Source organism: Tyto alba, unplaced genomic scaffold, assembly GCF_018691265.1.
Source record: "Tyto alba isolate M040663 unplaced genomic scaffold, T.alba_DEE_v4.0 Super-Scaffold_17, whole genome shotgun sequence".
Taxonomy (NCBI): Eukaryota; Metazoa; Chordata; class Aves; order Strigiformes; family Tytonidae; genus Tyto; species Tyto alba.
Genome location: NW_024881279.1, coordinates 4740843 through 4763761, shown reverse-complemented (window position 1 = coordinate 4763761; position 22919 = coordinate 4740843). Strand labels below are relative to the sequence as shown.

General features: G+C 51.7%; 1 protein-coding gene across 4 annotated transcripts in view; it reads right to left on the bottom strand.

Annotated features, from left to right (window-relative positions):
* The window catches only part of JADE2 (jade family PHD finger 2), an 82682-nt gene that overhangs the window by 37756 nt on the left and 22007 nt on the right, over positions 1-22919 (bottom strand). For all 4 annotated transcript variants that reach the window (XM_042789953.1, XM_033006031.2, XM_033006030.2 and 1 more), the window contains 2 exons: positions 21909-22066; positions 2233-2402 (listed from right to left, as the gene is read on the bottom strand). In XM_042789953.1, the coding sequence (XP_042645887.1) occupies positions 2233-2402; positions 21909-22066 (328 nt within the window). The remainder of the gene's footprint in view (positions 1-2232; positions 2403-21908; positions 22067-22919) is intronic.

The following is a 22919-nucleotide window of genomic DNA, read 5'->3' as shown; positions in this document are numbered from 1 at the left end:
TCCCCGAAAAAGCCGGCTGGCTGATAAATGACAAGGAGCTGGAGGAAGAAGAATCCAACTTGCTCAAAATTGCACAGAGGGTCAGCGGCAAAGCATCGCCTGCGCCCTGCCGTCGGGTTCAGGGTGCGCTCGTCGGGATGCTGCGACCCCAGCCTACCCAGCGCGCCCGCAAGGTGCGGGGCTACCAGGGGTGTATGGCTGTGACGATGCTCAAGCTCCCCTCCTAAATCCAACATGCTCCCAAGGCAGTGTCGCTGGTGAAGCCACCTCTTTCCCCCCAAAAAACACTCCGGTTTGGCACACGCCAGCCCGAAGGTGACGTGCTGCTCGCAGCTGGGGGGGACAGCCAGCTCCAGTCTGGCCTGGAGCAGGGACACCCCTGCCCCTACTGCGCCCATCCCGTCTCAACCTTCCAGCTACCCACCAGCACGGGAGCTCCACATCTGAAAACCATTTACGACATTGCACTTGTAACCTAATACTTTGAAGAAATAACAAAGCGAGCCAAATTTGACACAGCTGAGCCAGAGAAGACAAATCTCTGCCCGCTGCCTTTCTAGAGACTTATGAAATACGTGCAAGGGGAAGTGGAAATAGACAACACTTCTCTGGAGCCCAGGGACACCTCTGATGGCCACCCAGCTGTGGAGACAGCAAGGGAAATGCAGCAGGAGATACAGTGAAAGCACAGTGGAGTCAGAAGGATGTCCGAGGTGGTACAAGCTGGATTCTTGATGCACTATCGATGTCTGTGCCGTGTTGGGAGGGGTGGATCCTCTGCAACGTACCTGAGCATGACCAAACCACTCAGCTTCGCCCAAGAACACCCTCTGCTCTGCTCAAGGACTTGACTGTAGCTGCCAGTATCAAAAAACCTGGGTGTGCTAATAACAGAGCTGTGGATGCTAATACAGCAGCAGCTAATGAGGGCAAAGCTGGCTGCGATTTGCTAGTGATATTACAGGCTCCTCAACAGCAACATTACAGGAAATCCAATATACAGGATACATATAATAGATAATTAGCCAAACTCTAAAAGCAGCCTCTACAACTTTCTCAAGGTCCTGGAGATAGTGGTAACAAAATTTGGTTGTAAATCGTTGAGTACAAAACAACAGAGATCTTCTGCAACCAAGATCAGCCAATGTGGTGGCCAACTTCTGAGTTTGTGCTCCATGCAAGCTTACTAAACTAAATCTTACTGCAGTCTTACTGACCCTTGCTGCAGCTCTTAGCCAGCAGGCTGAGACTCGGCACAACCTTCCTGTTCAGCAGGGCACAATCCCGTCTGCTCAAGCACTCGGTAGCCTTTGTCCCACCTTTGAAAGACCTTTGCAACCGGGAGTAATGCTTCATGCAGGCATGCTTCAGCTTTCACTGACCTCACAAGGTGAATGTTTTATTGTGTTGTTATTCTTACCTGCATAGCAGCAGCCACAACACAGCAACCCTTACCTAACAAGGACTGGAAAATCCCTCCACAGTCTGGCAAGACTACACACCCATGTGCCTGTGCCAACAAATCTGCCCAGTAGACCATGCTAAGCACTAGTGCCAATGGTCAAATTCCAAGTCCAGGTACTTGCACTCAACCGAAATGCACTAATGGATTTTAGGAATGTGCAGAGATACAACAGCAATGATGCAGGCAACGTTATGCTGTGATATTTAGAGACACCTGAGAAAGGAGAGACAACCCAGGACCAGCATTTCTGAGAATTACACATTTTGACTAGGAAATCCTCTTTCCTCTGACTCCGTATGTCCAGTTGGCTATGGCTGGAGAAACATTGGAGAAATGCTTTCAGATGTGGCCAAAGAAAGAGGAGTCAAGCTCAACACACCCATCCTGACCAACACCTCCTCCTGCAGGGATCACTGCGGGGGATGGTGATGGTCAGGCCATCACAACGTCATCATGAATGATCTGGATCTAGTGGGTCTTCTGCAAATCAGATCCCCACTTCATAGGGCACGCTGCACTGTTCCTACCATCATCTGGTTTGCCCTGTTCTTCTTGAACCACGTCCCAAAACCCCTGCGTGAGTGAGAAGCAGTGAGATACACTCAAGATCCCGTGCTGCAGCAATCGACATGATCTCTTCTGGAGAGCCTTAACGAAGATTTCTTGTTCAAGGCCTTTTGTTCCACATGGTTACTTAAGTAAGTAAATTACTTAAGTAAGTAAAGCCTGAATGCCCAAGCAAGGAGAAAAACAACAGCAATACTCACCCATCTCCTTAAGCTCCATATTAACAAGTTCCAACCAGCAAGCATCGAGCTCGTCCAGGTCATAGCGGCTCACTCCTTGCAAGTAAGTCCTTGTAGCTTCCGAAATCTCGGAGCCAGGCAGGCTACTGGGTGAAACTTGTGAAGGAGAATTCTCCAGCTGGGGTATGATCCTGGAAGAAAAGAAGGAGAGGTTGAGAAAGACCTACCACTCGCAGAAGTATTCCATTTCTTGTCATGGAGGGTGCAACCATGCCATGTAGAAACCTGACTCTAAGAAAGCAAGCAAGCCCAGCAAAATCAAAGGGGTTCTGTGCACTTGGTGCTGTCTCCTGTGCCTTGGATGCTCTGAGGACCACAACATGGACATGAGTACTTTCCTAGAGACTGCTGGTCTGGGCACCTTATGGGATGTTTTGCATTGGGACGCATCAAAACAAGCCGATTTTCAGAAAACGCTGAGCACAGCCTGGCTGCCAGCTCCCCTTCCTGGGACCTCAAACCTGGAATTTGTGTTTTTCCCAGTGTCCCAGAGAAAAGCAGCATGGGGAAGCGGCAGCGCAGTGGCATGGCTCCGGCATGGCACCCATTGCCGAGGGTCAGCCCACACCCTGCCAGCTCCCACGGGGCTGGCTTCCTACGTGGTGCCGTGGCCACCTACCTTGGGCTGCCATCAGAGGAATGAGTGGTCTGGGAATCAGGAATTTGGTTTTTGGCCTGTGCCTCCATCTGCCTCAGTGTATTCTTCCCTGCAGATTGGTCACCAGTGTAACACCAATCCCTTCAGAAATAAAACCAGTACCAGTGCTGCATGCAAGCTTTACCACTGCACCTCATTTTTCCTTAAAACCCACTGATGCTTTTCGGTACGAACCAGCCCTTGCCCCGCACAGCTCCACACTGCAGAGCAGCCCCAGGGAAGCACCGAGCAGGCGGCTCTGAGCCAGGCTCTCCGCAGGAACATGCCTGCTCTTCAGTCATACCATGACAAATTAAGCCATTTTTCCACTTTGCGTGGTTCCTTTCTTCCTCCCTACCTTGCACTGCCACCAGCATGGTGGCAGCAGCCTCCTCCACGTTTGGATTCCTGTGTCAAATAACTCGACCTACGGCTACAGCTGCTGACATCAACCTCATATTGCTCCCCCTGACATTAGAGGGTTGTTTCTCCCACTGGGGGCTCACAGTGAGGCTCATGCAGGAATACCACACCAGAGCAAAAATTTGGGAGAAATAACACTGCCCTGCCTGTGAAACCGTGAAGTCGGATGTGGAAAGCACACTCAAGTACAGGGTTGGGTCTGATATAAACAGCGATGCTCTCGCCCGGAGCCAGTGGTCTTGTTGGTGAGAGGGAATTGTGGCACTGACCCGTCCCTGCTCCACAGCCGCAACGGGGCATCACGCACCCCTCCAAAAGCAGGATGCACCCACGAGATGGGATAAACACGGGGACAGGGCTAAGGCAAGAGCTTCTGCTCACCACGCTGCCGTCTCAGTCACGCTGCCAACCCAGCTCCTTCCACCCACCGGGCAGGAGGACGGCACGCAGGCTGCTGGGTCTGGCACTGCCATGTGCTCTGCGACCAGTGAATACGAGACTCTTTGCCCAGTGGATGAATTTAAGTGCAAAGCTCTGTCCTAGTTACGTTTGGAAACATGAGCTCAGCCAGCGCCTTCTCCACACTGCGCCCTGCCCGAAGAGCTTGGCGGGAGCAGAAGCAGCTGTCGAGTCTCTCTGGAAGTCTCTGCAGGCTGAAGGAAGCCCCAGCTCTGCCAGTGCTTCTCCTCTCGCCTGGACCTGACAGCACGAAAAATGAGCTACAGTTTGGCAGCCAAAAGTCACCCAGCCCTGCTTGCTGCCCTCTCCCCGATGATGCACGACTCTCCACTTCCAGCCCCGCTGCATCAAAGTCAACTGATGGGCTTGCGCTGAGTGATGCTCCCAGCATGGGTCCGTGGCAACTTTACCTTCAGCAACAGTTTTCCCATTCATCTATGGAAAGTAAGTCTTTACGTGAGAAAAATTAGGTCCAATTGAAACTGTGGTCCAAATACTGATAGCAACAGTGACTCCTCCAGACATTAACTCCTCAGAAGCAATTACTGCTGATTTATTGGGGCACAACAGAGCTCCCAGCCTGGTCCTGGGCTGCTCAGACAAGACACCAGACCCACTCGCTGGAGGGATCCACTCCCCAAAACACCCTTCGCAAGGCAGAGCGACCCTGATTTAAATCATCCTCCAGCCAAGCCCCTGCCACCAAGCCCCATGTTGCAGGCAGGCTGCGGGATGCCTCCGGCGTGCCACAGCCTTTGGTGCCACGTTCACACCGCGCCGGGCAGCGCTTCGGCAGGCTCGGCAACGGAGAATATCCCACCGTGGTCTGCAAGATTTGTTCTGAGAACTCTCTAGGCACAATCACAGGGGACGGGGAGAGGAGCTGCCTCATCTGCTGCAAACTCCCCGCACAGAAAGCGAACAGGCGCTCGCTGTCAGCTCTTCTGCCTTTTCTTGGCAACTCCGCGGCAACATGCATGACACTTGCCATGCACACGTCAACAGTGTCGCGCGTAATGACATGCAAGCAGAGGACGAGCTGGAAATGAAAAGCAGCCTGTGGTGCCAGCTGACAGATCTCTGAGAAGCTGGGAGCTGGAGCTCGCTGCAGTATTTGCACAGCTCACGTTTCCTCCCCGAAATACCACCTCCCTGCACAAATGTCAACACAGGAAGACACTGTAAAGACACAAACAAGCAAACAGCAACCTGCTGCAGCACGTCATCCCTTTCCAAGCAGTTTCTCTGCCGTGCAAAGCCTGAGCATCCAGCCTTCTTGCACCAGCACCAGCTGGGATGCCCGTTGGCCCCTGCAAGACTTTTATCTCCCTTCTGTCCCGATATGTAAGTTAATGTCAGAGCACCGAGTGCCTTGTGCTCTGTGATGTGTCTGGGGCAAAGCCATCGTGTCCATCACGTAACCAGCCAAATCTTGGTACCAGATGCTCCAAGGTCTGTGAGCACCAAAGGGAAGAAATTTGTACACAGCTGCCCTCTGGAACAGGACCCTTACCTGCCCTGCCCAAGGTTGGGAATGAAATCCGTGGCAGGGCAGGAAAATGAACCTCAAGTTTCTCCAGATCCAGACAAGTCACAACCATTGGCAGTCACCATTGGAGGCACTTCCAGAGCCACCAGCGGGAGAAGCAGCAATTTCATCGCTTGGAGAGGGAAAACTCAAGAAATGGGTTCTTTTTGCTTCTTTTGCTTTATTTTCCCCACCAATAAATTGAAAATAAAGATGTGCCCCAATGCCCTGAGGACATCTCCAAATTTCAATTCAGGATCTGAAAATAACCCACGAAAAAACAGCGCTCAGTCCCCAGATTTTAAAACGAGCTCACTGTAATCTAGGACAGGGCTTAGGGATTCAGTAACGTCTGTATTTAATGCAGACAGCAGTAATAACACCGAAACTAGGCATGCTCCAGTCAGGCTTCAGGACTGTTATCTAAGGAGCTCCTAAGCCCCTAAAATATACAGGAGTTAGCTGGTGCAATGTGTTGGTTCAAAAAGGACCAAACTTCTCCTTCCCACGAGCCAGCTCAGCTTTGCAAAGCGCCAGGCCCTTGGGTGGGTCAGCCAGCAGGCTGGGCACGGTGGTCTTACAGGAGAAAGCTCGGAGCTGCTGAGAAAAAATAAAAAGAGAAAGCCTCTGAATGATGCGATGAACTTTCCTGTTGGAAAGAGCTGCTTGAGCAGGCATGGAGACGGTGCTGTGAGCCTTCATTAAGCCGAGTTCCACAAGCTGCTGTCCCAACAGCCAGCTGCAACAGGCGACGGTGTGACACAGGGCCAGCCGGGATGCTCGGGGCCGCGGGAGAAAGGAGCTGCTATTTTTAGCCTGGCATAAAAGTGCAAAGATGAATATTCTGTATACGTATCAAAGTGCAAAGATTAATGCTTTGTGTACGTATCAAAGGAGAGGCCCGAACAGGTCATTTGCTGTATTGACAGCCACTGAAATGCGCTTAGTCTGATAAGGATGCTGACAGTACCTGGAGAAATCTCTCTGGGTTATCTATAGTGCTGTACACATGATACCGCCCGGCGGGAGCCCGGGCCAGTCAGCCCCGGCGTGTGTGCACAGCCTCTGCCGCCTTATCGCAGGTATCTCGTGCAAAAGCACTTTTGCTGAACCTGATGCTCAGAGACAGGAGGCGAGTGACTCTCCCCAGCTGTGCAGCCGCCGGCCAAACGCTACCAAACACACCCCCCCCCAAAACCTGGATGTGTGTTTAGAGTCTCAGGTCCTGGCTTTGCACACACCCTGGTGATGCAGATACTGCGGGGAGCTCCACAGGGGTCACTGATGATAACAGCACCGCCGGCACAAAACCTCGATGTTCAGCCCTTCCTAACTGAGTTTGCTTTGGTTTAACGGGAACTGGGATTTACAGCACGACTCTTTGCTTCTCACCACGTCACTGATGATGAAGATCACGTTAATTAAGACACAAAGATCTAACGGCGTGCTCCACATGCTCGCTGGCGCTCAGTTAAAAGGTTTGAAACGTGCCAAGGCAGCGATGGCAGGTGCCTCCCCCCAGTCTGGGAACACACAAACCCGGGAGGGTTGATAAAGTGCTGCAGCCCTCGGCTACCACAGCACCGTGCTGCCTGCACAGCTCCGATCTCACTGCAGTTTGTTTCCATTGCTAATTATTAGTCCTATAAGGAATAAGCATTAATGTGAAATGGATCTTCTTAAGAGAACCACTAAACTTTATTTTTGGGGTTTCCTCTTCATGGGCAGGACCCCGTGCCCCTGTGCCCATCCAGCAGCACAGGCTGGCATCCCGCGGAATTAATTCAGACTTGGGGATGCTGGGACACGTTTGTGCCTTATTCTCACCAAGTATCAGCAAACGGAGGAGGTCAGAAATGAAGAAACCACACAAAGAACTCACCTAGCAGAAAAATTCTAACCACAAGCCTGTTGTCCATAATCAAGGAAAAAGTTGAAAAAGGAAAGACATCCCAAATGGTCTGCAGCCCACCAAGCCCCTTGGCACAAATCCTGTGAGGCCAAGGCAGCCATGGAGGAGGGAAGTGCATCAGCTGGAGCCTCCCCGGGCGATGCCCACGGTGGGGGACACGGTGACCCTCAGTCTCAGGAGAACAAACGCTGCCATCAAGACCTTACCCGCAGATTACACACACCCAGCGATGGCCAGACCCAGTGAGGCTGAAACCTGATGTCAGGGACCTTATCAGAAAGCAAAGCCAGCAGGTTCAGGATCTGGCTCCTCTTACTCTCATTTTCTACTGACATTAATTTTATGACTCTAGCGTAGTTAAGCCTGATTTGCACCGGTGGGAGATGAGACTCTCCAGCACCAGGTCTGCACCTCTGTGGGGATGGTGGTACCTCTCGTCAGGACACTCTGCCCTGCCAGGTGGCTTCGAGCTGTGACTCCAGCAGTGCTGATACACACTGCCCGATGGCACCTCGGAAATAACTGCAAAATTATTTTTTTATACAGGGAGCAGCTTGTAGGACCGTACAAAGATGCGCTGGAAGCCTGGTCCAGATCAACCCCCTGACTCATCCGCAGCACTTACTTAAACACAAGGTTTTTATGGCTCACAAACAATTCAGCAAACTGCATGAGAAGCTGTGCCTGCTCCTGCAAGTGTCCCTCCAGCCCCGAGGGGAGCAGGAGGCTGACAGATGCTGGGGCTCACAAGGGACACCCCGAACCTCTGGGAAGATCAAACAGGACGTGACGCCCGGAGGTGCACAGCTTCTTGTATCGAGGCAAATCCCATCAGTTCCTGGATTTGCTTTAGTGGGTAAAATCATGTTCCTGAAAAGCAACCCATTCCTCCTTGACACATGCTAACACACCTGCAAAGAGCTTCTCTGTGTTCAGATATAAAGATCAATGACTGCAGAGACAGCTGCCTTGGGCTAGGAGAAACAGTGGAGGGAAGAGATCCTACAATTTAATACAAGAGAGCAATCCTTTGGAAAAACCCATGCCCTGATTTACAACAGTACAGAAAACAGACCATGCTATGCACCCCTTCTCATCTACAGTAACATTGAGAAAATTGGAGCCCAGAAAGGTTCGTGCTGCCCAGACACACTGCAGTGGAGACATGGCTAGAAAAGGGAAGAAACTACTGAGGCCGCTCCTGGCAGCATCTCCTGCCCATCTCCCACCGGGCTCCGAGAGCTGGGGCTGGCAGGGATGTCACTAGAGCTTTGCTTTCACACAGGAACGGGGCTTAACCCCTTTGGAAGCATCTATGTTTCCAAACAGCTGCTCAGCAAAAAATGAAAAACCCAGGCTGGGTGATGAGGCTGTCTGCACACCTGCCACCAACTCACACAAATCCGTGGTGAATTCTGCATTATGTACCAATATTCTTCACATCTCAAGTTCAGGCATCGGTGATGCCATGGGAATCAACCCTTATTTCTTATTTCTAGTTTTGTTTTCTAGTTTTCCTCTCCTATTCCAGCCTCGGGGGTGGTGGGGGAGATAGAGGATTTCCTACCTGCTTCAGAATGGCAAGACACTACCCGTGGTGCGGGACGTGGGTGAGAAGGGATGCCCACCATCATTGCCGGGGCTGTGGCAAGGCAGTAGGTGCCCAGAGGAGTCTGGCAATAGCAGGTACATGCTCGAGGAGATGGTTTTCTAAAGATCAGTGAAAATACGTGTTCCTCAGCCTCAGTGAGAGCCAGCAGCACGGCTGTGCTGTGCCCTAGCATCTGCCTCGGCTTGGGAGAGCGCCCGCACCTTTCCTGCTGATGGCACCAAGGCAGCTGCCCAGAGGCTTCACTGATTTTTCCCTTCTCGGAGAGAAAGCAAGAGTCACACTTATATTTACCTCAATTACCAGTTTTCCCATTTCCCTTTATCCGTATCGAAGCGCTTCTGTTGGCTTCTTTAGAAAATGTCCTTTTTAAAAAAAGCAAAAGTAGTCAGGTAAACAGCAAAAGCAGTGCTAGGAAATTCATTACCGGGGCATTTGTGAGGCTGAGATCTCATCAACCCAGCTCGTTGGCACTGATCTGCCATCCCCAGCAGGGCCAACTCCTGCATGAACAGATCTCCATAGCACAAGAGGAATTTTATGCATCTTTGTGGGTTTTTCCCATCCTCCTGGAGTTTTGATGCTTTATTCAGCCCTAGACTCGGTTCAAAGAGGTGAGACATGCTCAGCCCTAGCCCGTATCAGCCCTGGCATGTTCCAAATAAATGATGACGGTGACACATGAGCATCCCACTGCAGCTACCAGTACTGGCCTTTACTGGGGAGGTGCCATCAAGGAGACGCTGCAGCTCTCCCTGCACCAGCACAAAGGCAAAGCCTCCGACAAATGCCAAACCATTTGCAGAAGCTCAAGTAAGCTGAAGGAGCATTTACTCCTTTATTCATCCAGCCAGCCAGAGACACAGCATTTAAAAAAAAATATCTGTATCAATCAAGGGCTCATTTAAACGAAGGGCTGAAAATTGGGATCAGCCTGAAAAAGCACAACAAACCTGAGGCCATTAGTCTGAAAGTGGGTCTCAAGGGCACTTGAGGAAAAGGAGTAAGTGGACCCCAACACTCTTGAGGATCACATCTATCCCTGGAGAAGATTACACGGTAATAAAATATACTCAGCAAATTCCCATGGTTAATCATCTCTGTAAACTGAATGCTTCACTTGGCTGAAGGGAGAAGGCATTTTTTTCTATGCTTCCTTTTAATATACTAGATAGAAATAATTAATCCTGCGTAGTGTCTCTCTTCTGAAAATACTTAACTTTATTACAATGAAGGCTTTAGTCAGTCATCTTTTCTTTACATATGTTCCAGCAAAAATTAGTCTTGTCCAGTGTCCATAAATAAATCAGTTTAGAAAAGTCAGTGGAAAGATAACTCTGCTAGCAACCTTCAGAGGATGCTGATACTATTCTTACCTCCAACTCCTCTCATGGGGGGAATTCTCCTGTGGCACACAACAACTTTAAGAAGGCAATTTAAAGGGATGATTTTCATTTTCTGTTTATTAAAATGGTATCTAGCAGGCCATTCGGACCAGATGCCCAATCTTCTTATGAATTTAAGCTAATAGATTTTATAGATGCTATTGCTTCTTGATAGTGGAGAAGAATTTAAGATATTAGAAAAAGAGCCTGGTGACATAAGGCGAGGGACGGGGTTGTAGATTGTGGTGGACGGTCACAGCAATGAGCTGCAAACCACACACAAGATTTTGTGACCCTCAGCATACCCCAGGCCTAGATTTACTGACCATGTCATGCCTACTTACTCCACTTTTATGGCTTCTAGCAAAGTCTGTAAAACCATGAGTCAAAAACTATACTCCCAAAGCTGGGTTCAAAGAAGAAAGGGAAAGCCAAGAAGATATTAAATGGGTTAGGTTTTAAATTAACTGGCCTGATGTTTAGACCTGCATGCAAGCTGGCTGGACGAGCCTAAAAGCATCTTTAGGATGCAGGTCTTGGTGCTAACAGGTGCCTGTGCACTTCACCACTCCTCTCCTCGACTGCAGATGCTCCAGGTAACATCGGGAGCACCCCGGTCACCAGCACAGGGTGCTCGAGAGCTCAGAGCCCCGTGGGCACCCTGCTGTCACCCCTGGCACAGGCCAGTGGCAGGAGACCTGAAACCAGAGACCCGGGACCCCGCGGGAGGGACCACTGGTACCCGGAGTCTGCAAAAGCATCCTCCTGCGTGATGGGTCAGAGAAAAGGCTGGAGGCAGCTGGTCCCAGGGAGAAGGGTGGTGACACAGTGCATCTCAACAGGCCACCGTCACTAAACCCTTTTATTTTAAAACAAGAACCTCAACAGAATTAAAGCTGGCACTGCTGAGACCATGTTGTGCAGAAAAGTAAGAATGTCCAGTATATCCTTATTGGCTGTTGGAGCCAAAACCCCTCCAGATTTGGCAGCAGCCTCTGCAAATCTACAAAAATTCATACGTACATAGCAGAGCGGTCACGGGCGCAGGGTTCAACCCGGGGGTCAAAGGAGGGTCCGGGAAGGGGAACCTGCGGCGGCTGTCCAGTCTGGTGGCCCAGTCTGCCACCCTGCTTTGTGCCATTCACAGGCTACCCTCATGTCAGGGGCTGTCACAAGCACATTGCTAGCAAAAAAAAAGTTGATGGAGGTAACATAACCTCCACCCCTCCTGTGCACATCCGCACCTGAGCAAACAGCCCGGTGCAACCGCAGAGTTTGTCACCACCGCTGCTGATGTGGGCGACGGATGGCTGGGCTGGCAGCACTCTCTGGTATAACCTAAACCTTCAGTAAACTGCTTGTCCCAAAAACCTACACAGGCAGTAAACACTTGGTTCAGCTCTGAAGCTCTCGTTTGGCTTCTTGCTGCTGGTTTGGGAGAACAAAGCAGCTGGGTTTCGCCCTGGGAGGATCCACCAAGCTCCTGTAACAGGAGCACCCATGCCCAAAAGGCACCCTGACTGTGTAGACATCGGTGCCCAAGGCTCAGCCCTATGAAGATCCCTTTGTGTTACCCAAGTTTGTACTCGGGATGCTCAGGAAGGGGTTAATGCTGCCTGCAGCAGTGTCCTGCCCTCCGGGTACCAGCAGCCAGTGAGTGTGGCTCTAGGTGACGTAATGGGTGGCTTCGAAAGCTGCACACCCCATCCCTCCTGCTCTGAGATGCATCAGGGACCCGGGGATGCATCAGGGATCCTCTGCCAAGCAGGGACCAGCCCAGGACAGAGCAGCTCAGCTACATCCCTTTAGCTGTTGTTTTTCCCAGCTGAACCCCGGACACTCAGCGCTATTCAGTGGATATTAGCAATGATCACAATCAGCTTTTAAACCATCCCCCGCAATCGGGAGCATAGAGCGACCAGCGCAGCCGGCACCGTGCACGCAGCTCAGCTGGGAAACTCCTTTTGGCCCTGGGACCATCCCGGGTCTTGCTGTTTGGGTTTGGAAATCCCCCTGTGACAATGCCATTTCTGTGCGAAACATTAAGGACAGGGTTGGGTGGCCCCTCACATGCTGCTGGCAGTTGAGGATTTATACAGGCAGGTTGCAGAAGTTTTACAGAAATGCAGCTGAAGGTCCAAATTGCAATTAACAGGTGCAATGAGAAAAAACGCTCCATTTTCCCATCTAAAAACCTTCTCCAGTAACAGCTTGCAACCAGAATGGGTCCTTCCAGGCCCCTGGAATAATGTAATCCTCTAAGGAGAAAGTGATTCACTCTTCTTTGATGTGATAAAAAGAGGAAAACAAGTGAACAGGAGGCACTAAACAGCCATCTTGTTAAACCCAGACAGCTTTTCCAATTTTGTTTCTGAGCTGTTTATCACCATATAAAAAGCCTGATACTCAGCAGACTAGATAAAGACCAGAGTGTTGATGTCCCTGTCTTTTTCACGTTTACATTCCAGCCTAAATCTCACCGAGATTTAGCTCAACAAATGAATTATTTAAGTCTCAACTCTGATTCAGTGCCCAGAAAATCATTTCAATGTAGACTGGAGAAGGGACCTGGTAAAGAAGCGTTCAGGTGCAGCGATGGGAAGTTGCAGAGCAACGTCTGCCTTCGCGAGGTGGAGGAGAGGACGGGCACCATTTCACAACGGGGTTCATCTGCACAACTTCTGTGCAGAAGAAAACCACGGCTGCACGGACAGACAGCGATGGCCAGGCAGTGGTTTGCTGGTGGGCTGGCTAGAACAACAAAACGCAGATGTTTTTCTGGTTGACTAGACAAAAGCAGCGTCTGGGCTGAGAGCAAAATACACACATAATTTTTGATGCTGTGCAAGGATCATCTTTATGTTTCTTTTCTCCTTTTCCCTGTGTGCTATTCAGCCTTAACAGTGGCATGGAAGGCAGCAGGAGGGGGCTCAGAGGAGGCACAGCCTGTGCTGCTCTTCTGGCTCCTAAACCCAAAAAACACAGCAGCCCCCAACCCCAGGGGAGCTGCAGAGGATGCTCAGGCAGCATCTCCTCCCCATGGGTGAGCAAGGCAGAGCCAGCACCAGCACCCATGGGTGCTGCTCTCCTCCTTCTCCCAGAGCACCACTGTCCTACCTGGTGGCACTTCAGGGACCCATGCTGTATGCCAACTTTCTCCAAACCCAGCCAGCAGACTGCTGGTGTTCTGCTCATTTCCATTTAAGCAATATCTATCTTGGAATTGCTACCAGGGAAGCCAGGGACACTTGAGTGTATGTTCTATGGACATAAAAAGACAAAAAACGTTGCTTCTTCATGTAACTTAAGCCAAGCTACTAACGTTAAAGCATCTGGAATTAATTATCTCGGTCTGATAATGTTTCCACTATTATTTCAGTAATGCAAACAGCTCCACTTGTATTTGTATCCACCTACTAACGGGGAGCAGGGACAGGGGCTGCGAGTGGTGGTGGCAGCGGGGTCTGAGCAGGGGCTGCAAGCAGGAGCCACAGCAAAGCAGGAATCAGCTAAATCCCCCCGCCCCTGCTGCTAACGGAGCTGAGCATCAGAAAGCTCCAAATACAGACGAGGGCACAGACAACTATTCCTGTGATCAGCACGGTGCCACCGCACGGGACTCCTTACAGAAAACCAGCCCAACGAAAGCAAAGCTTTGAGGAATTTGAAAAGGCAGCGTCCAGCCTTTCCTTAAGGTATTCTGAATCACTGCACTAACGCTGAACCCTGAAACACATGAGAACTGTTCTGACGCTGAGTCACTTGAAGCAGCGCACAGCCCATCCCACAAAACCAGGAGGGATCCGTCTGCCTCTTGAACCCTCCACGTACCACTACAGAGCTACGCTTGTCTTGGTGCGTTTTCCAGATCTTCTTCAAGTGCACCAGAAAAAAAAAAAAAAAATCTACCAACTCCACCTCACCCAAGTCCTGAGAACATGGTAAAGCTCACTTCCCAGCAATGCAGGCTTCACCCAAATTCAACAGGATTATCCACAGCAGCGCCAAAACTGAGCAGCTATTCCCACTGCTGGGCTGTCTGGGTCTTCCCATCACTCTGAAAAGCACTTAAGAGTAATAGTTTCTTGTATTGTTCAATGGGGACACAAGGTGCACTAAATCACTAAGAGGTGATTTAATTACTGCTGCGGTTGCAAGCAGCAGCAATCAGATCTGCTAGGGTTTGCCTGGCTAGACACTAAATTCATGGCTGCGGATGGAGAGTGGAGGTGATGGAGCACGATGCGGAGGCTCCCGAGGCTGTACCAAACCAAAGGGTGTCCCAAGAGCCATAAACCTTGTTACGGAGCAGCGGGAAATCAAGCCTGCTCGCTCCATACATTTACTGCTGAAATACACTTGACTTTCTGTGTGCCTGATCCAGTATAAACCACAGGCATCCACTGGGAGGATTAGCAAACATTCAAAATAAAAGTCCGAGTGGCTCAGTACTAGGTAGGAACAGGCTGGATTAACACGTTTACTGTAGCAAACTAATAAAGGTGAGGACTTGCTGAAAGCCCACACGAGAACTTGTCAAGCAGATTGTAAAACAGAAATGATTACAAGTAACAGAGTAAATCAGGCTTATTCCTTTGCAAAGCACTCACAGGCACTGGGCATGAACTAACAACCCTCTACAGCGCCGATACCAGCTCTTGCCTTGCCCAGACCCTCTGAACCACCAAACCACTGCTGCCGCAGAGGCAATTCACCCCATCCTAAATCAGGAATCTAAAAGACCAGCAGGACAGACCACCCTGCAAACAGACAAAAAGCGGAGCCCATCCCTGCTGGCTGCAGGGACACGGGCTGCCTGAGCAGATCCAGCTGGAAACCTCCCTTTCCCAGTTGCAGAGGGAACTCACTGATGTTCCATCACTGGGTTTGGGTTTTTTTTTTTTGCTGTCCTGGATCAGTGCCACTGGGCAGCCCGTCCTTGCCGCGGCCAGGCGTCACCGCAGGGGTCCCCGGGAGCGCGCCGAGCATGCAGGCAGCGAGCTTTCCTCTCCCCGCACTCCCATGTCCCACAGCTTGTGATCTAAACATTTAGGCCTAGGGCAGTTGGGATTTTTATTTCTTTTGATCAGAGCAGAGTCTCAGATCTTGAAAGGGAAGCATACATGTATTTCTGAAGTGTACTGGAATCCAAGCATACTTAAGTGCAGGCAGCCACAGAATGGGGGTAACTGACCCAAGAAATAGCCCTTTGTAAAATCGCCAGAGTGCCATCTGCAAGCCCCAAACTCACAGGTTTTTCATGATGAGCTGGAGGGAAGGAGGGGAAAAAAAAAAAAAAAAAAAAAAAACAAGGGGGAAAAAAAAAAAAGATCATGTTAAAAAGAAAAAAAAGCTCTGCTCCAAAAGATACACAAACTGCTGCAAAATCCTTCCTGCCCCTTCTGCAGCAAAGCCCAAGGGAAGCTGCTGATGAGTCAACAGCCAGCCTGCGTCGCCGACCGAGGAAAGGAAGTCCAATCTCAACACTCGAGAACAAAGTGTGCTGGTTCATCCAGTACATGCTGAGAACGAAGCCTCGGAAAGCCCTCCCCAGGCTGGGAGCCACGCTGCCGCACGGATACCGCCTGGCCGCTGCCCAGGGCTCCCGCTGCACGCCGGGGACGGGGGAGAGGTGAAGTCCAGGCATTGCTGGGACGTTTGCATCGTGCCAGCCCGCTGCCGGGCCAGCCTGGCCGCAGCTCCTCGGCGCTGCCACGCTCCGCACCGCGCCAGAGACCGCTCCCGGCGGTGTTTGCTCCCTTCGCTGGAACGGCTCCCACCCTGTGCTGGGTGTTCTGGAGGCAGCAGCCAGCCCCGCCGGGATGAGCTGAGGTGTCCACTCACCAGGAGGAGAAGGGAAGAAGGGCAGGGATGTGCCCCATCCTAAACCCATCACTGGTGCACCAGTTAATTCTTCTCGCTGCCCCAGTACGCTCATCTCCAACACTGCAGACCCCCTCTGCACGCCTCCTCGTGCTCCTTTTTGCAACGATGCTGGTATTGCAAAACCCCAGCGTGAACATCCCTGCCAACAACTCCACACCCCCCCCAGAGAACTGCTGGGCCTCCTGGAGATACTGGGGCAACTCCTTACGGGACTGGAGTCCACTAAAGAGCAACACAGCTCAAAGGAGATGAACACCAGGCAGCTCCACATCACCAGCCGGGCACGGCCAGCCCCGCACCTGCACCAGCTCAATGCACGCCCAGCAGCACAGCGAGGAGCTGCTTTACCTCCGTGTGTGGCCGTTGGAGGAGAAGGGCCAGAGGGGACCCGAGGGAGGACAGTACAGTGACACAAACACCACGCCGATGTGGCAGACGGCGCTTGCGCTGGTGCCGCTGCCATCACCGAGTTGGTACTCGCAGAGGTTGTGCCTTCTTGTTGCCACAGCACTTTCTGTTTTCTGTTAAAACAGGGCCACAGCAACGATGCAAGTATAGATCTGCAACGCCAAGAATATCTGGGAAGCCTGCCAGCAAGAAGCAGCCTTCCTGCTCGTCCTCCCGCTGTGTGCAAATTCGCAGGAAACAGAATCTACAGCACATACTAATGTGGCTTAACGCGAGATCCAAGAGCCACCTCTAGATCCTGCCTGCATCCCTGTCAGACTGGTGAAGGAGCCGCATGCCAAAAATGTTAAATCATTAAATAAAGGAGGAATTAAAACCTGTGCAGGTGCATAAAATCCCACGTAGGTGCTGCTGCTTTATAGAGTGATGCTCTCTGCTGAGTGAGATCAACAAGCCACCCTGCATGGCACCAGCATCACTGCCACCGGGTAGGGACATGCCCAGGCCAAGTCCCTGCACACTCGCTTGGCAAAAAGGGCTTCACAGCCTCCTACGAGCACCCACAGCAAACCAGCAAGGCCCACTTTCCTCCTGGGTATATCATGGTGTGACTCTGGGAAGACAAAGCTCATCTAAATCTTCTCCTTCCCATTTACAACAGGAGTGGTACCTGCAACCCCGAGTTGCAGTAACTCTTCCTGCTACTTTACCTCGCGTAATCCTTCAACTCAAGCCGTGCTGAGATGCTCTGACATTGCAACCAGCACCCAACTGTGCCCCCACACCAGGCTGGGATCTCATATCTGGCTCCCCCACCGATTCACGGTAGAAATCTCCGTGCCTCAGTTTACCTATCTGTAAAATTACTGCAGAGGTCACACGGGAGCTGTAAAGGCTCATCTCTGGCTCTGGAAAGCCTGTGGAGATCTTTTGGCTACGGGCTCTAGCAACGGGGTGGGATGTCCTGTAACACTGGGATGTGGTGTCATCTCCACCCTCATCCCAGGGTGGGTGACCTGGCAGAGGATGCCAACCTGCTGCTCCCTGCCCCTCGGAAAGAAAACTCGCCTTGACTCCTCATTCCCCGACTCTCACCCAACTGCAAGCGGCTTTCCTCACCACGCTGGAGTCCTTCAAGCTTTGGGCAATTCTCAGGCATGTTACTGTACAAAATAAAACCCTTTTCAGTAGCGATGAGCCAGAAATGATTGTGGAGAGGAAACAGCTGATCTCCTGCGCTGCCTGATAACCCTGGCATACGGGTGGCCATCGGCAGCATCCGTGCCTCCCGGGACACCGAGCCAAGAGATGCTGCACCTCTTCCCCCACCGCTTTCCTCGCAACTGCGCTGCGATTTGTGATAACCTAGAAAGGACCCCCGAGTTTAAGGTGGCTCTTAGCAGAGGCATTTTGAGACAGCTGCTTCCTGGGGAAAGCATTCCTTAAATTACAGCTCTTTCCTTCTGTCTCACCCCCAGCTTTTGACATTTTAGAGCTCCAGAAAAATAAAATGTTTCGAAAAATCTAATTTTCAGCTTTGGAAGCACAAAACCTAGAGGCAGGGCGCGGGTAGGAAGAGCTGGTTTCCAAGCGCCCAGGCGGGAGATGAAAAGAGCAGCAGCGGCTGCGTACAAGGCACCTTTCGGAGAGCGAGATCCATCTCTGGAGTGGGAAGCGACTCTCGCACCCTCTGCGGCAAAATCTGCTCGCTGACGATCGCTCAGCCCAGGGACCAGACCCCTGAGGTCACAGGATGATGGGCTGAGTATTATTTTGCAGGCAATGCTTGCCTGCTCTTCAGCTCCCAGGGCTCTAGTGGCTTCTCCCCCCCTTCCTCCCTCTAGGATTTCACATGGAAATGGCTGTCAGGAGTGACAACATCAGGACTGGATTACCACCAGCATCCCTCCTCTGCTGCCGCAAACCTAAGGGCAGGATGCTCCGTCACACCCTTGCATTACACCTTTGAAATGGGGGGGGAAAAGCAAAACACTGCCCCGACAACGAGGAAAAGCAGCAACTGCTGGGCTCCAAATTTCCCAGTTTACATAAAAATCAGCACTGGGATTTCTGTCAGCAGAGAAGGATATATGGAATGCCCCTACCTGACACAGGGAGGATCCACTGGGTTTATGTGGAAGTTTTTGTTTGAGTAGGGAAAAAGGAAAGTTTGGAAGCAAAGGGGAAAACTGGTGCAGAGCCCATGGGGCAGCAGCAGCAAGGTGGTGGCAAAAGCAGCAGCTCGGGTGGGACCATTGAGGTACCACTCGCTGCTACCAGGATGGAGATGGGGCAAATTAAAGCAATTAAACTAGGGAGGTAAATGGAGTTCTAAGGCCTTTTTAGGCTGCTCTCTTTAGGCAGATGAAATATAGTCATCTCTTGTGAAAAAATACTTGACATTTCTCCAAAGGAGGGCAAGAGGGAGTTGTCTAGCACTGGAGATGCGAAAGGGACTGCAATCTTCATCTGTCCTTGGCAGTCCGAACGCTGCTCTCTCCATCTCCAACTCACATCCGTGACCCAAGTGGGAAAACATCCGAGGGCAGGGACGTTATCGGGGGGAGAACTGCTCGGGAGGAGCACACCCGCCTTGGCTGTGCCTTCTGGTGTGCAGGCAGAGAGATGCTGTCCTGATTGAAAAAAATCTGGCAGCATCACCGCTTGTCCCCCTGAGATGTGCATCACGGCCACAAACCAGGTGCAACCATTAATGCTGCTGTAAAATGAGCTCTTCATTCCACTCACATCGCACTAGCAAAGGCAAAATATCCTGAACAGGCTTCAGTCTGAGGACAAAGCCCTCTGGGCCAGGCTTGCTGTCTTGCCAGTGAAGAGAGATGGTTCAGGCAGATGAGACAGACGCAGGACAGACAGATGGAGCAACAGGAAAGAAAAGACCTCCAAGGAAGCTAAGGCTGTAGGTAAGCAGTACAATCCCATAGCAGCCCAGGAGGAACAGCATGGGATAAGTGGGGCAGGTTGCAACCCAGAGAGGCTACAAAAATCCACCTGGGATTAGCTGAGAGTGATGGAGCCGCTAAGGAGAATCTTGAAGAGGTTACAGACAATGGGTCAGATTTCAGAAGACGACACACGTGATCTGCCTTTAAACATAAAACTCAGGGAAAACCACTGGAACACACAAATAAGTAATCTATATGAATGCACGCAGAAAATAACACAGGGTAAGAACCATCTGACATGGGTTGGGACCTCTGTGGTGGGTGGAGAGGAGCAGATTTGGCTTAGCAAGGCTCCAATGCTACCTATCAGGAGATGCTCGCTGGTGTCCGTGGCTGTGCCGAGACCTCTGTGGGGCCACGCTTCCTCACACAGGCACTAACTCCAACAAACGGGAAGTCACAAACTCTTTGGAGAACAAGGCTTGAAGTCCAAATGGTGTTGAGGAACTGAAGAAAGAGGCAGAACTTTTGCAAGAGGCAATTCATCAGGGATTATGGAATAGTGCCAAGCTTGAGAATAATTAAATGAGCAAAATAACCCCAAGAATAAGGAAATTCTTCAGAGGAGAATCTGATGGTGGAACTGAAACCCAAGCTCAGGGTGAGTGGGCAGCATCAGGCTGTGGTGGGGTGTCTGATGTCCCCTCTGAAGCCTGTGGGCATGTCCCTGCGGTGACATGGGCAAAACCAGGGGAAGCCTGGAAGACAGGGTCAAAAACGTTCACAAGCCCAGAAAACATGACCTTTGATGGAAACTTAAAATGGACCAGTTCAGTATAGAGGAAAGAAGACTGAGGAGACACGACAGCGGTCCAAAAAAATGTGAAATATGACAGGAAAGGGCTGGTGCCGCAGCAGGACAGGTTGGGATGGGGACCAGGGCGAGGACAACCCACACCAGGCACCCTGGGGACCCCAAAAAGCAAGGACTTAGGGAAAAACAGAAGGGCACGTCTGCAGCCTGCCCTGCACCCTGGCAGCTCCCAGCTTGAAGGTCTGGGATGCAAAACCCAACCGGCAGAAGGCCGGGAAGCAGCACCCGCGGGCAGCCCACTGTTCAGGCTGGCTTTCCACGGGCACCGCCAGCCCCGAGCTATCACTTTTCAGCTGGAAATAGAACCACCGTGAGCCCTCAGCTGGGGAGCAGAGAGCTTGCGAGCCCAGACTGCGGTTAGCTATCAAAGACAACTAAAAAAAGATATTCCACACATAGGGTTTTTTTCTCCCTCCTTTTTTTTTTTTTTTTTTTTTTTCCCAAGGATTAAATCAACTCAACAGCCCCCTTTACAACTTCCCTTTTGATGTGTTCAGACTCATTAAAGTTTCATTTCTTTCTCTGTTTTCCCCGGGGGAGGAAGGGGAGCGTACACAAAAGTTTACTTCAGAAGCGGGGTCGGCAGCTGCAGCAGCAGCTGCTGCCGCTGTGGGACAAGCGAAGCCTCCGCCGGCCTCCCCGGCTTTGCCCAAATCCCTCGGCAAAACACGTCCTCCCGCAGCCGCCCCGCTCCCCTGCCCGGCCCCAGCACCATCCTCTTGCAGGATGGGTGCCCAGGGCCACACACCACCAAGGCAGCAGGGGAGAGCTGCGAAGCTTCTGCAAACCCTGCGAGTTTTCAGGTCCCACCTTGCGAGTTTTGGGGTCTGACCCCACGAGTTTGGGGGTCCCTTCCCCGCCTGCCTGGTTCACCCCACCGGCAGCACCAGCCTTTCCCCCACAGCTTCAGCCGTCACCCTGGGATAATCCCCGGTGCACAGCAAACGGGTAGCAGCTCCCCCATGTTTCTTTTCTGCCCGGGCAGCTGTTGAAGTGTCTATTTTAAAACTCAGTTCCCTATTTTAAGATAGCTAATGAGACACCGATCTAGGCCGATAGACGTCGTCCCTACAAGGTCTGGGAGATGCTTGTCTATTCGCTGGGCTCCTTTTCCCAAACTCCGAATCTCGGCATGCCTGTCACGTTTCCAACACGCACAAACAGCTTACATGGTAAAGAGGGAAGCTTTTAATTTAAGGGCCAACTCCTGCACCCCTGCCATGAAATACCAGCGGTACAGCCACGTGTTTCTAGACAGAGATGCATCAACCAGCCAGGCAGAGGCTGACGTCTGGGTGGTTTTCTGTTGGTATTTTTTTACCCTCCCTTTGATTTTATCAGGTCTTTTTAAAATTCCCTGACCAGGAGCAAACGAAGAGCTGGCCTGCCTGGAACAGCTCCTCGCTGCCGCCCAAGAAAAGCCGGGCACACACGAGAGGGATTTTCAGAAAGCCCATGGCAGGGTGGGGTGGGAGGTCCCCGTGCATCCCCTTTACACGCTCTCCAAGACGGTGCTGCACCCCACCAAAGCAGAGGGGACCCCACTGGGGGGACCAGGCATAGGGGATCCCACAGAGGGGACCCCACGGAGGGGCACCCCGCTCGCTTACCTGACCACGGGCTCAGGGATGGCCTCAGCACTCGCCGGCACCTGGACACCCTTCTCCCACTCCTGCCTCCAGGGATCGGCCAGGACGTAGTACTCGTCGGGGCTCAGCTGGAAGGAGTCGGGGATCTTCATGGCTGTTATCAGGTCTGTACGGAAAACCTGTACCGGGAAAAAAAAAAAAAAGAAAAAAACAAAAGCATCCAGCAGGCAGGGTGAAGGGGTCTGGGAGAGGCTGGGTGCATGCACGGCTGGGGAGGGAGGGTGCCCTGGGGAAACGGTCCCCAAGGGACAGCACGGCCGGTCCTTGCGTCCCCAACAGCATGGCTTCGGGGTGTCACTTTATGTCACCTCCAGGGTGAGGTTCAAGCAGGATTTGGGGAGAACAAGGTGCACGGGCAAGGACTCCCCTGCTTGGCCAGGCAGCGCCGAGAGCCCAGGCCCCCGCAGCTGCAACCCCTCTGAGGTCCCCCAGCCCAGGCAGATGTGAAATCCAGCCACAGGGTGCAACCTCAGCTGAGACACCGACCGAAAATTAGTAATAAACTAAAGAGATAACAAACTGCTTTCTCTTAGGGGACCAACGTTTTAACACAGCCACACAAATATCTACTCCAAATGCCAAGGGATGTACACCAACTGGGCTCCCCCATGTTCAGCCTTTCTGGGGGAAATTACATTCTTGACAAGAATGAAGCTGTGGGAAACACAGAGCCACCTCATCACCACGAGCACCTTCGTGTTCCCATCATATCACCTCACTGCCCTGAGCGGGGACAGCCAAAAGCTGAAGGTACCCATCGGGGCTTGATTGCTCCAGTGGTGACTGCACACCAAGGAGCAAAAGGCAAAATAAAGCCAGGCTGGGTTATGCTAGAGCTGGAAAATACCCGACTAAATGTGATCTAGGGGCCTGCTTACACATCCACAGCCAAACACACAGAGATCTTTCCTGAGCCAATAAACCCCCTGTGAGATCGACACTGGACCCCTCCTCTACAAAAATCCTCCAGCG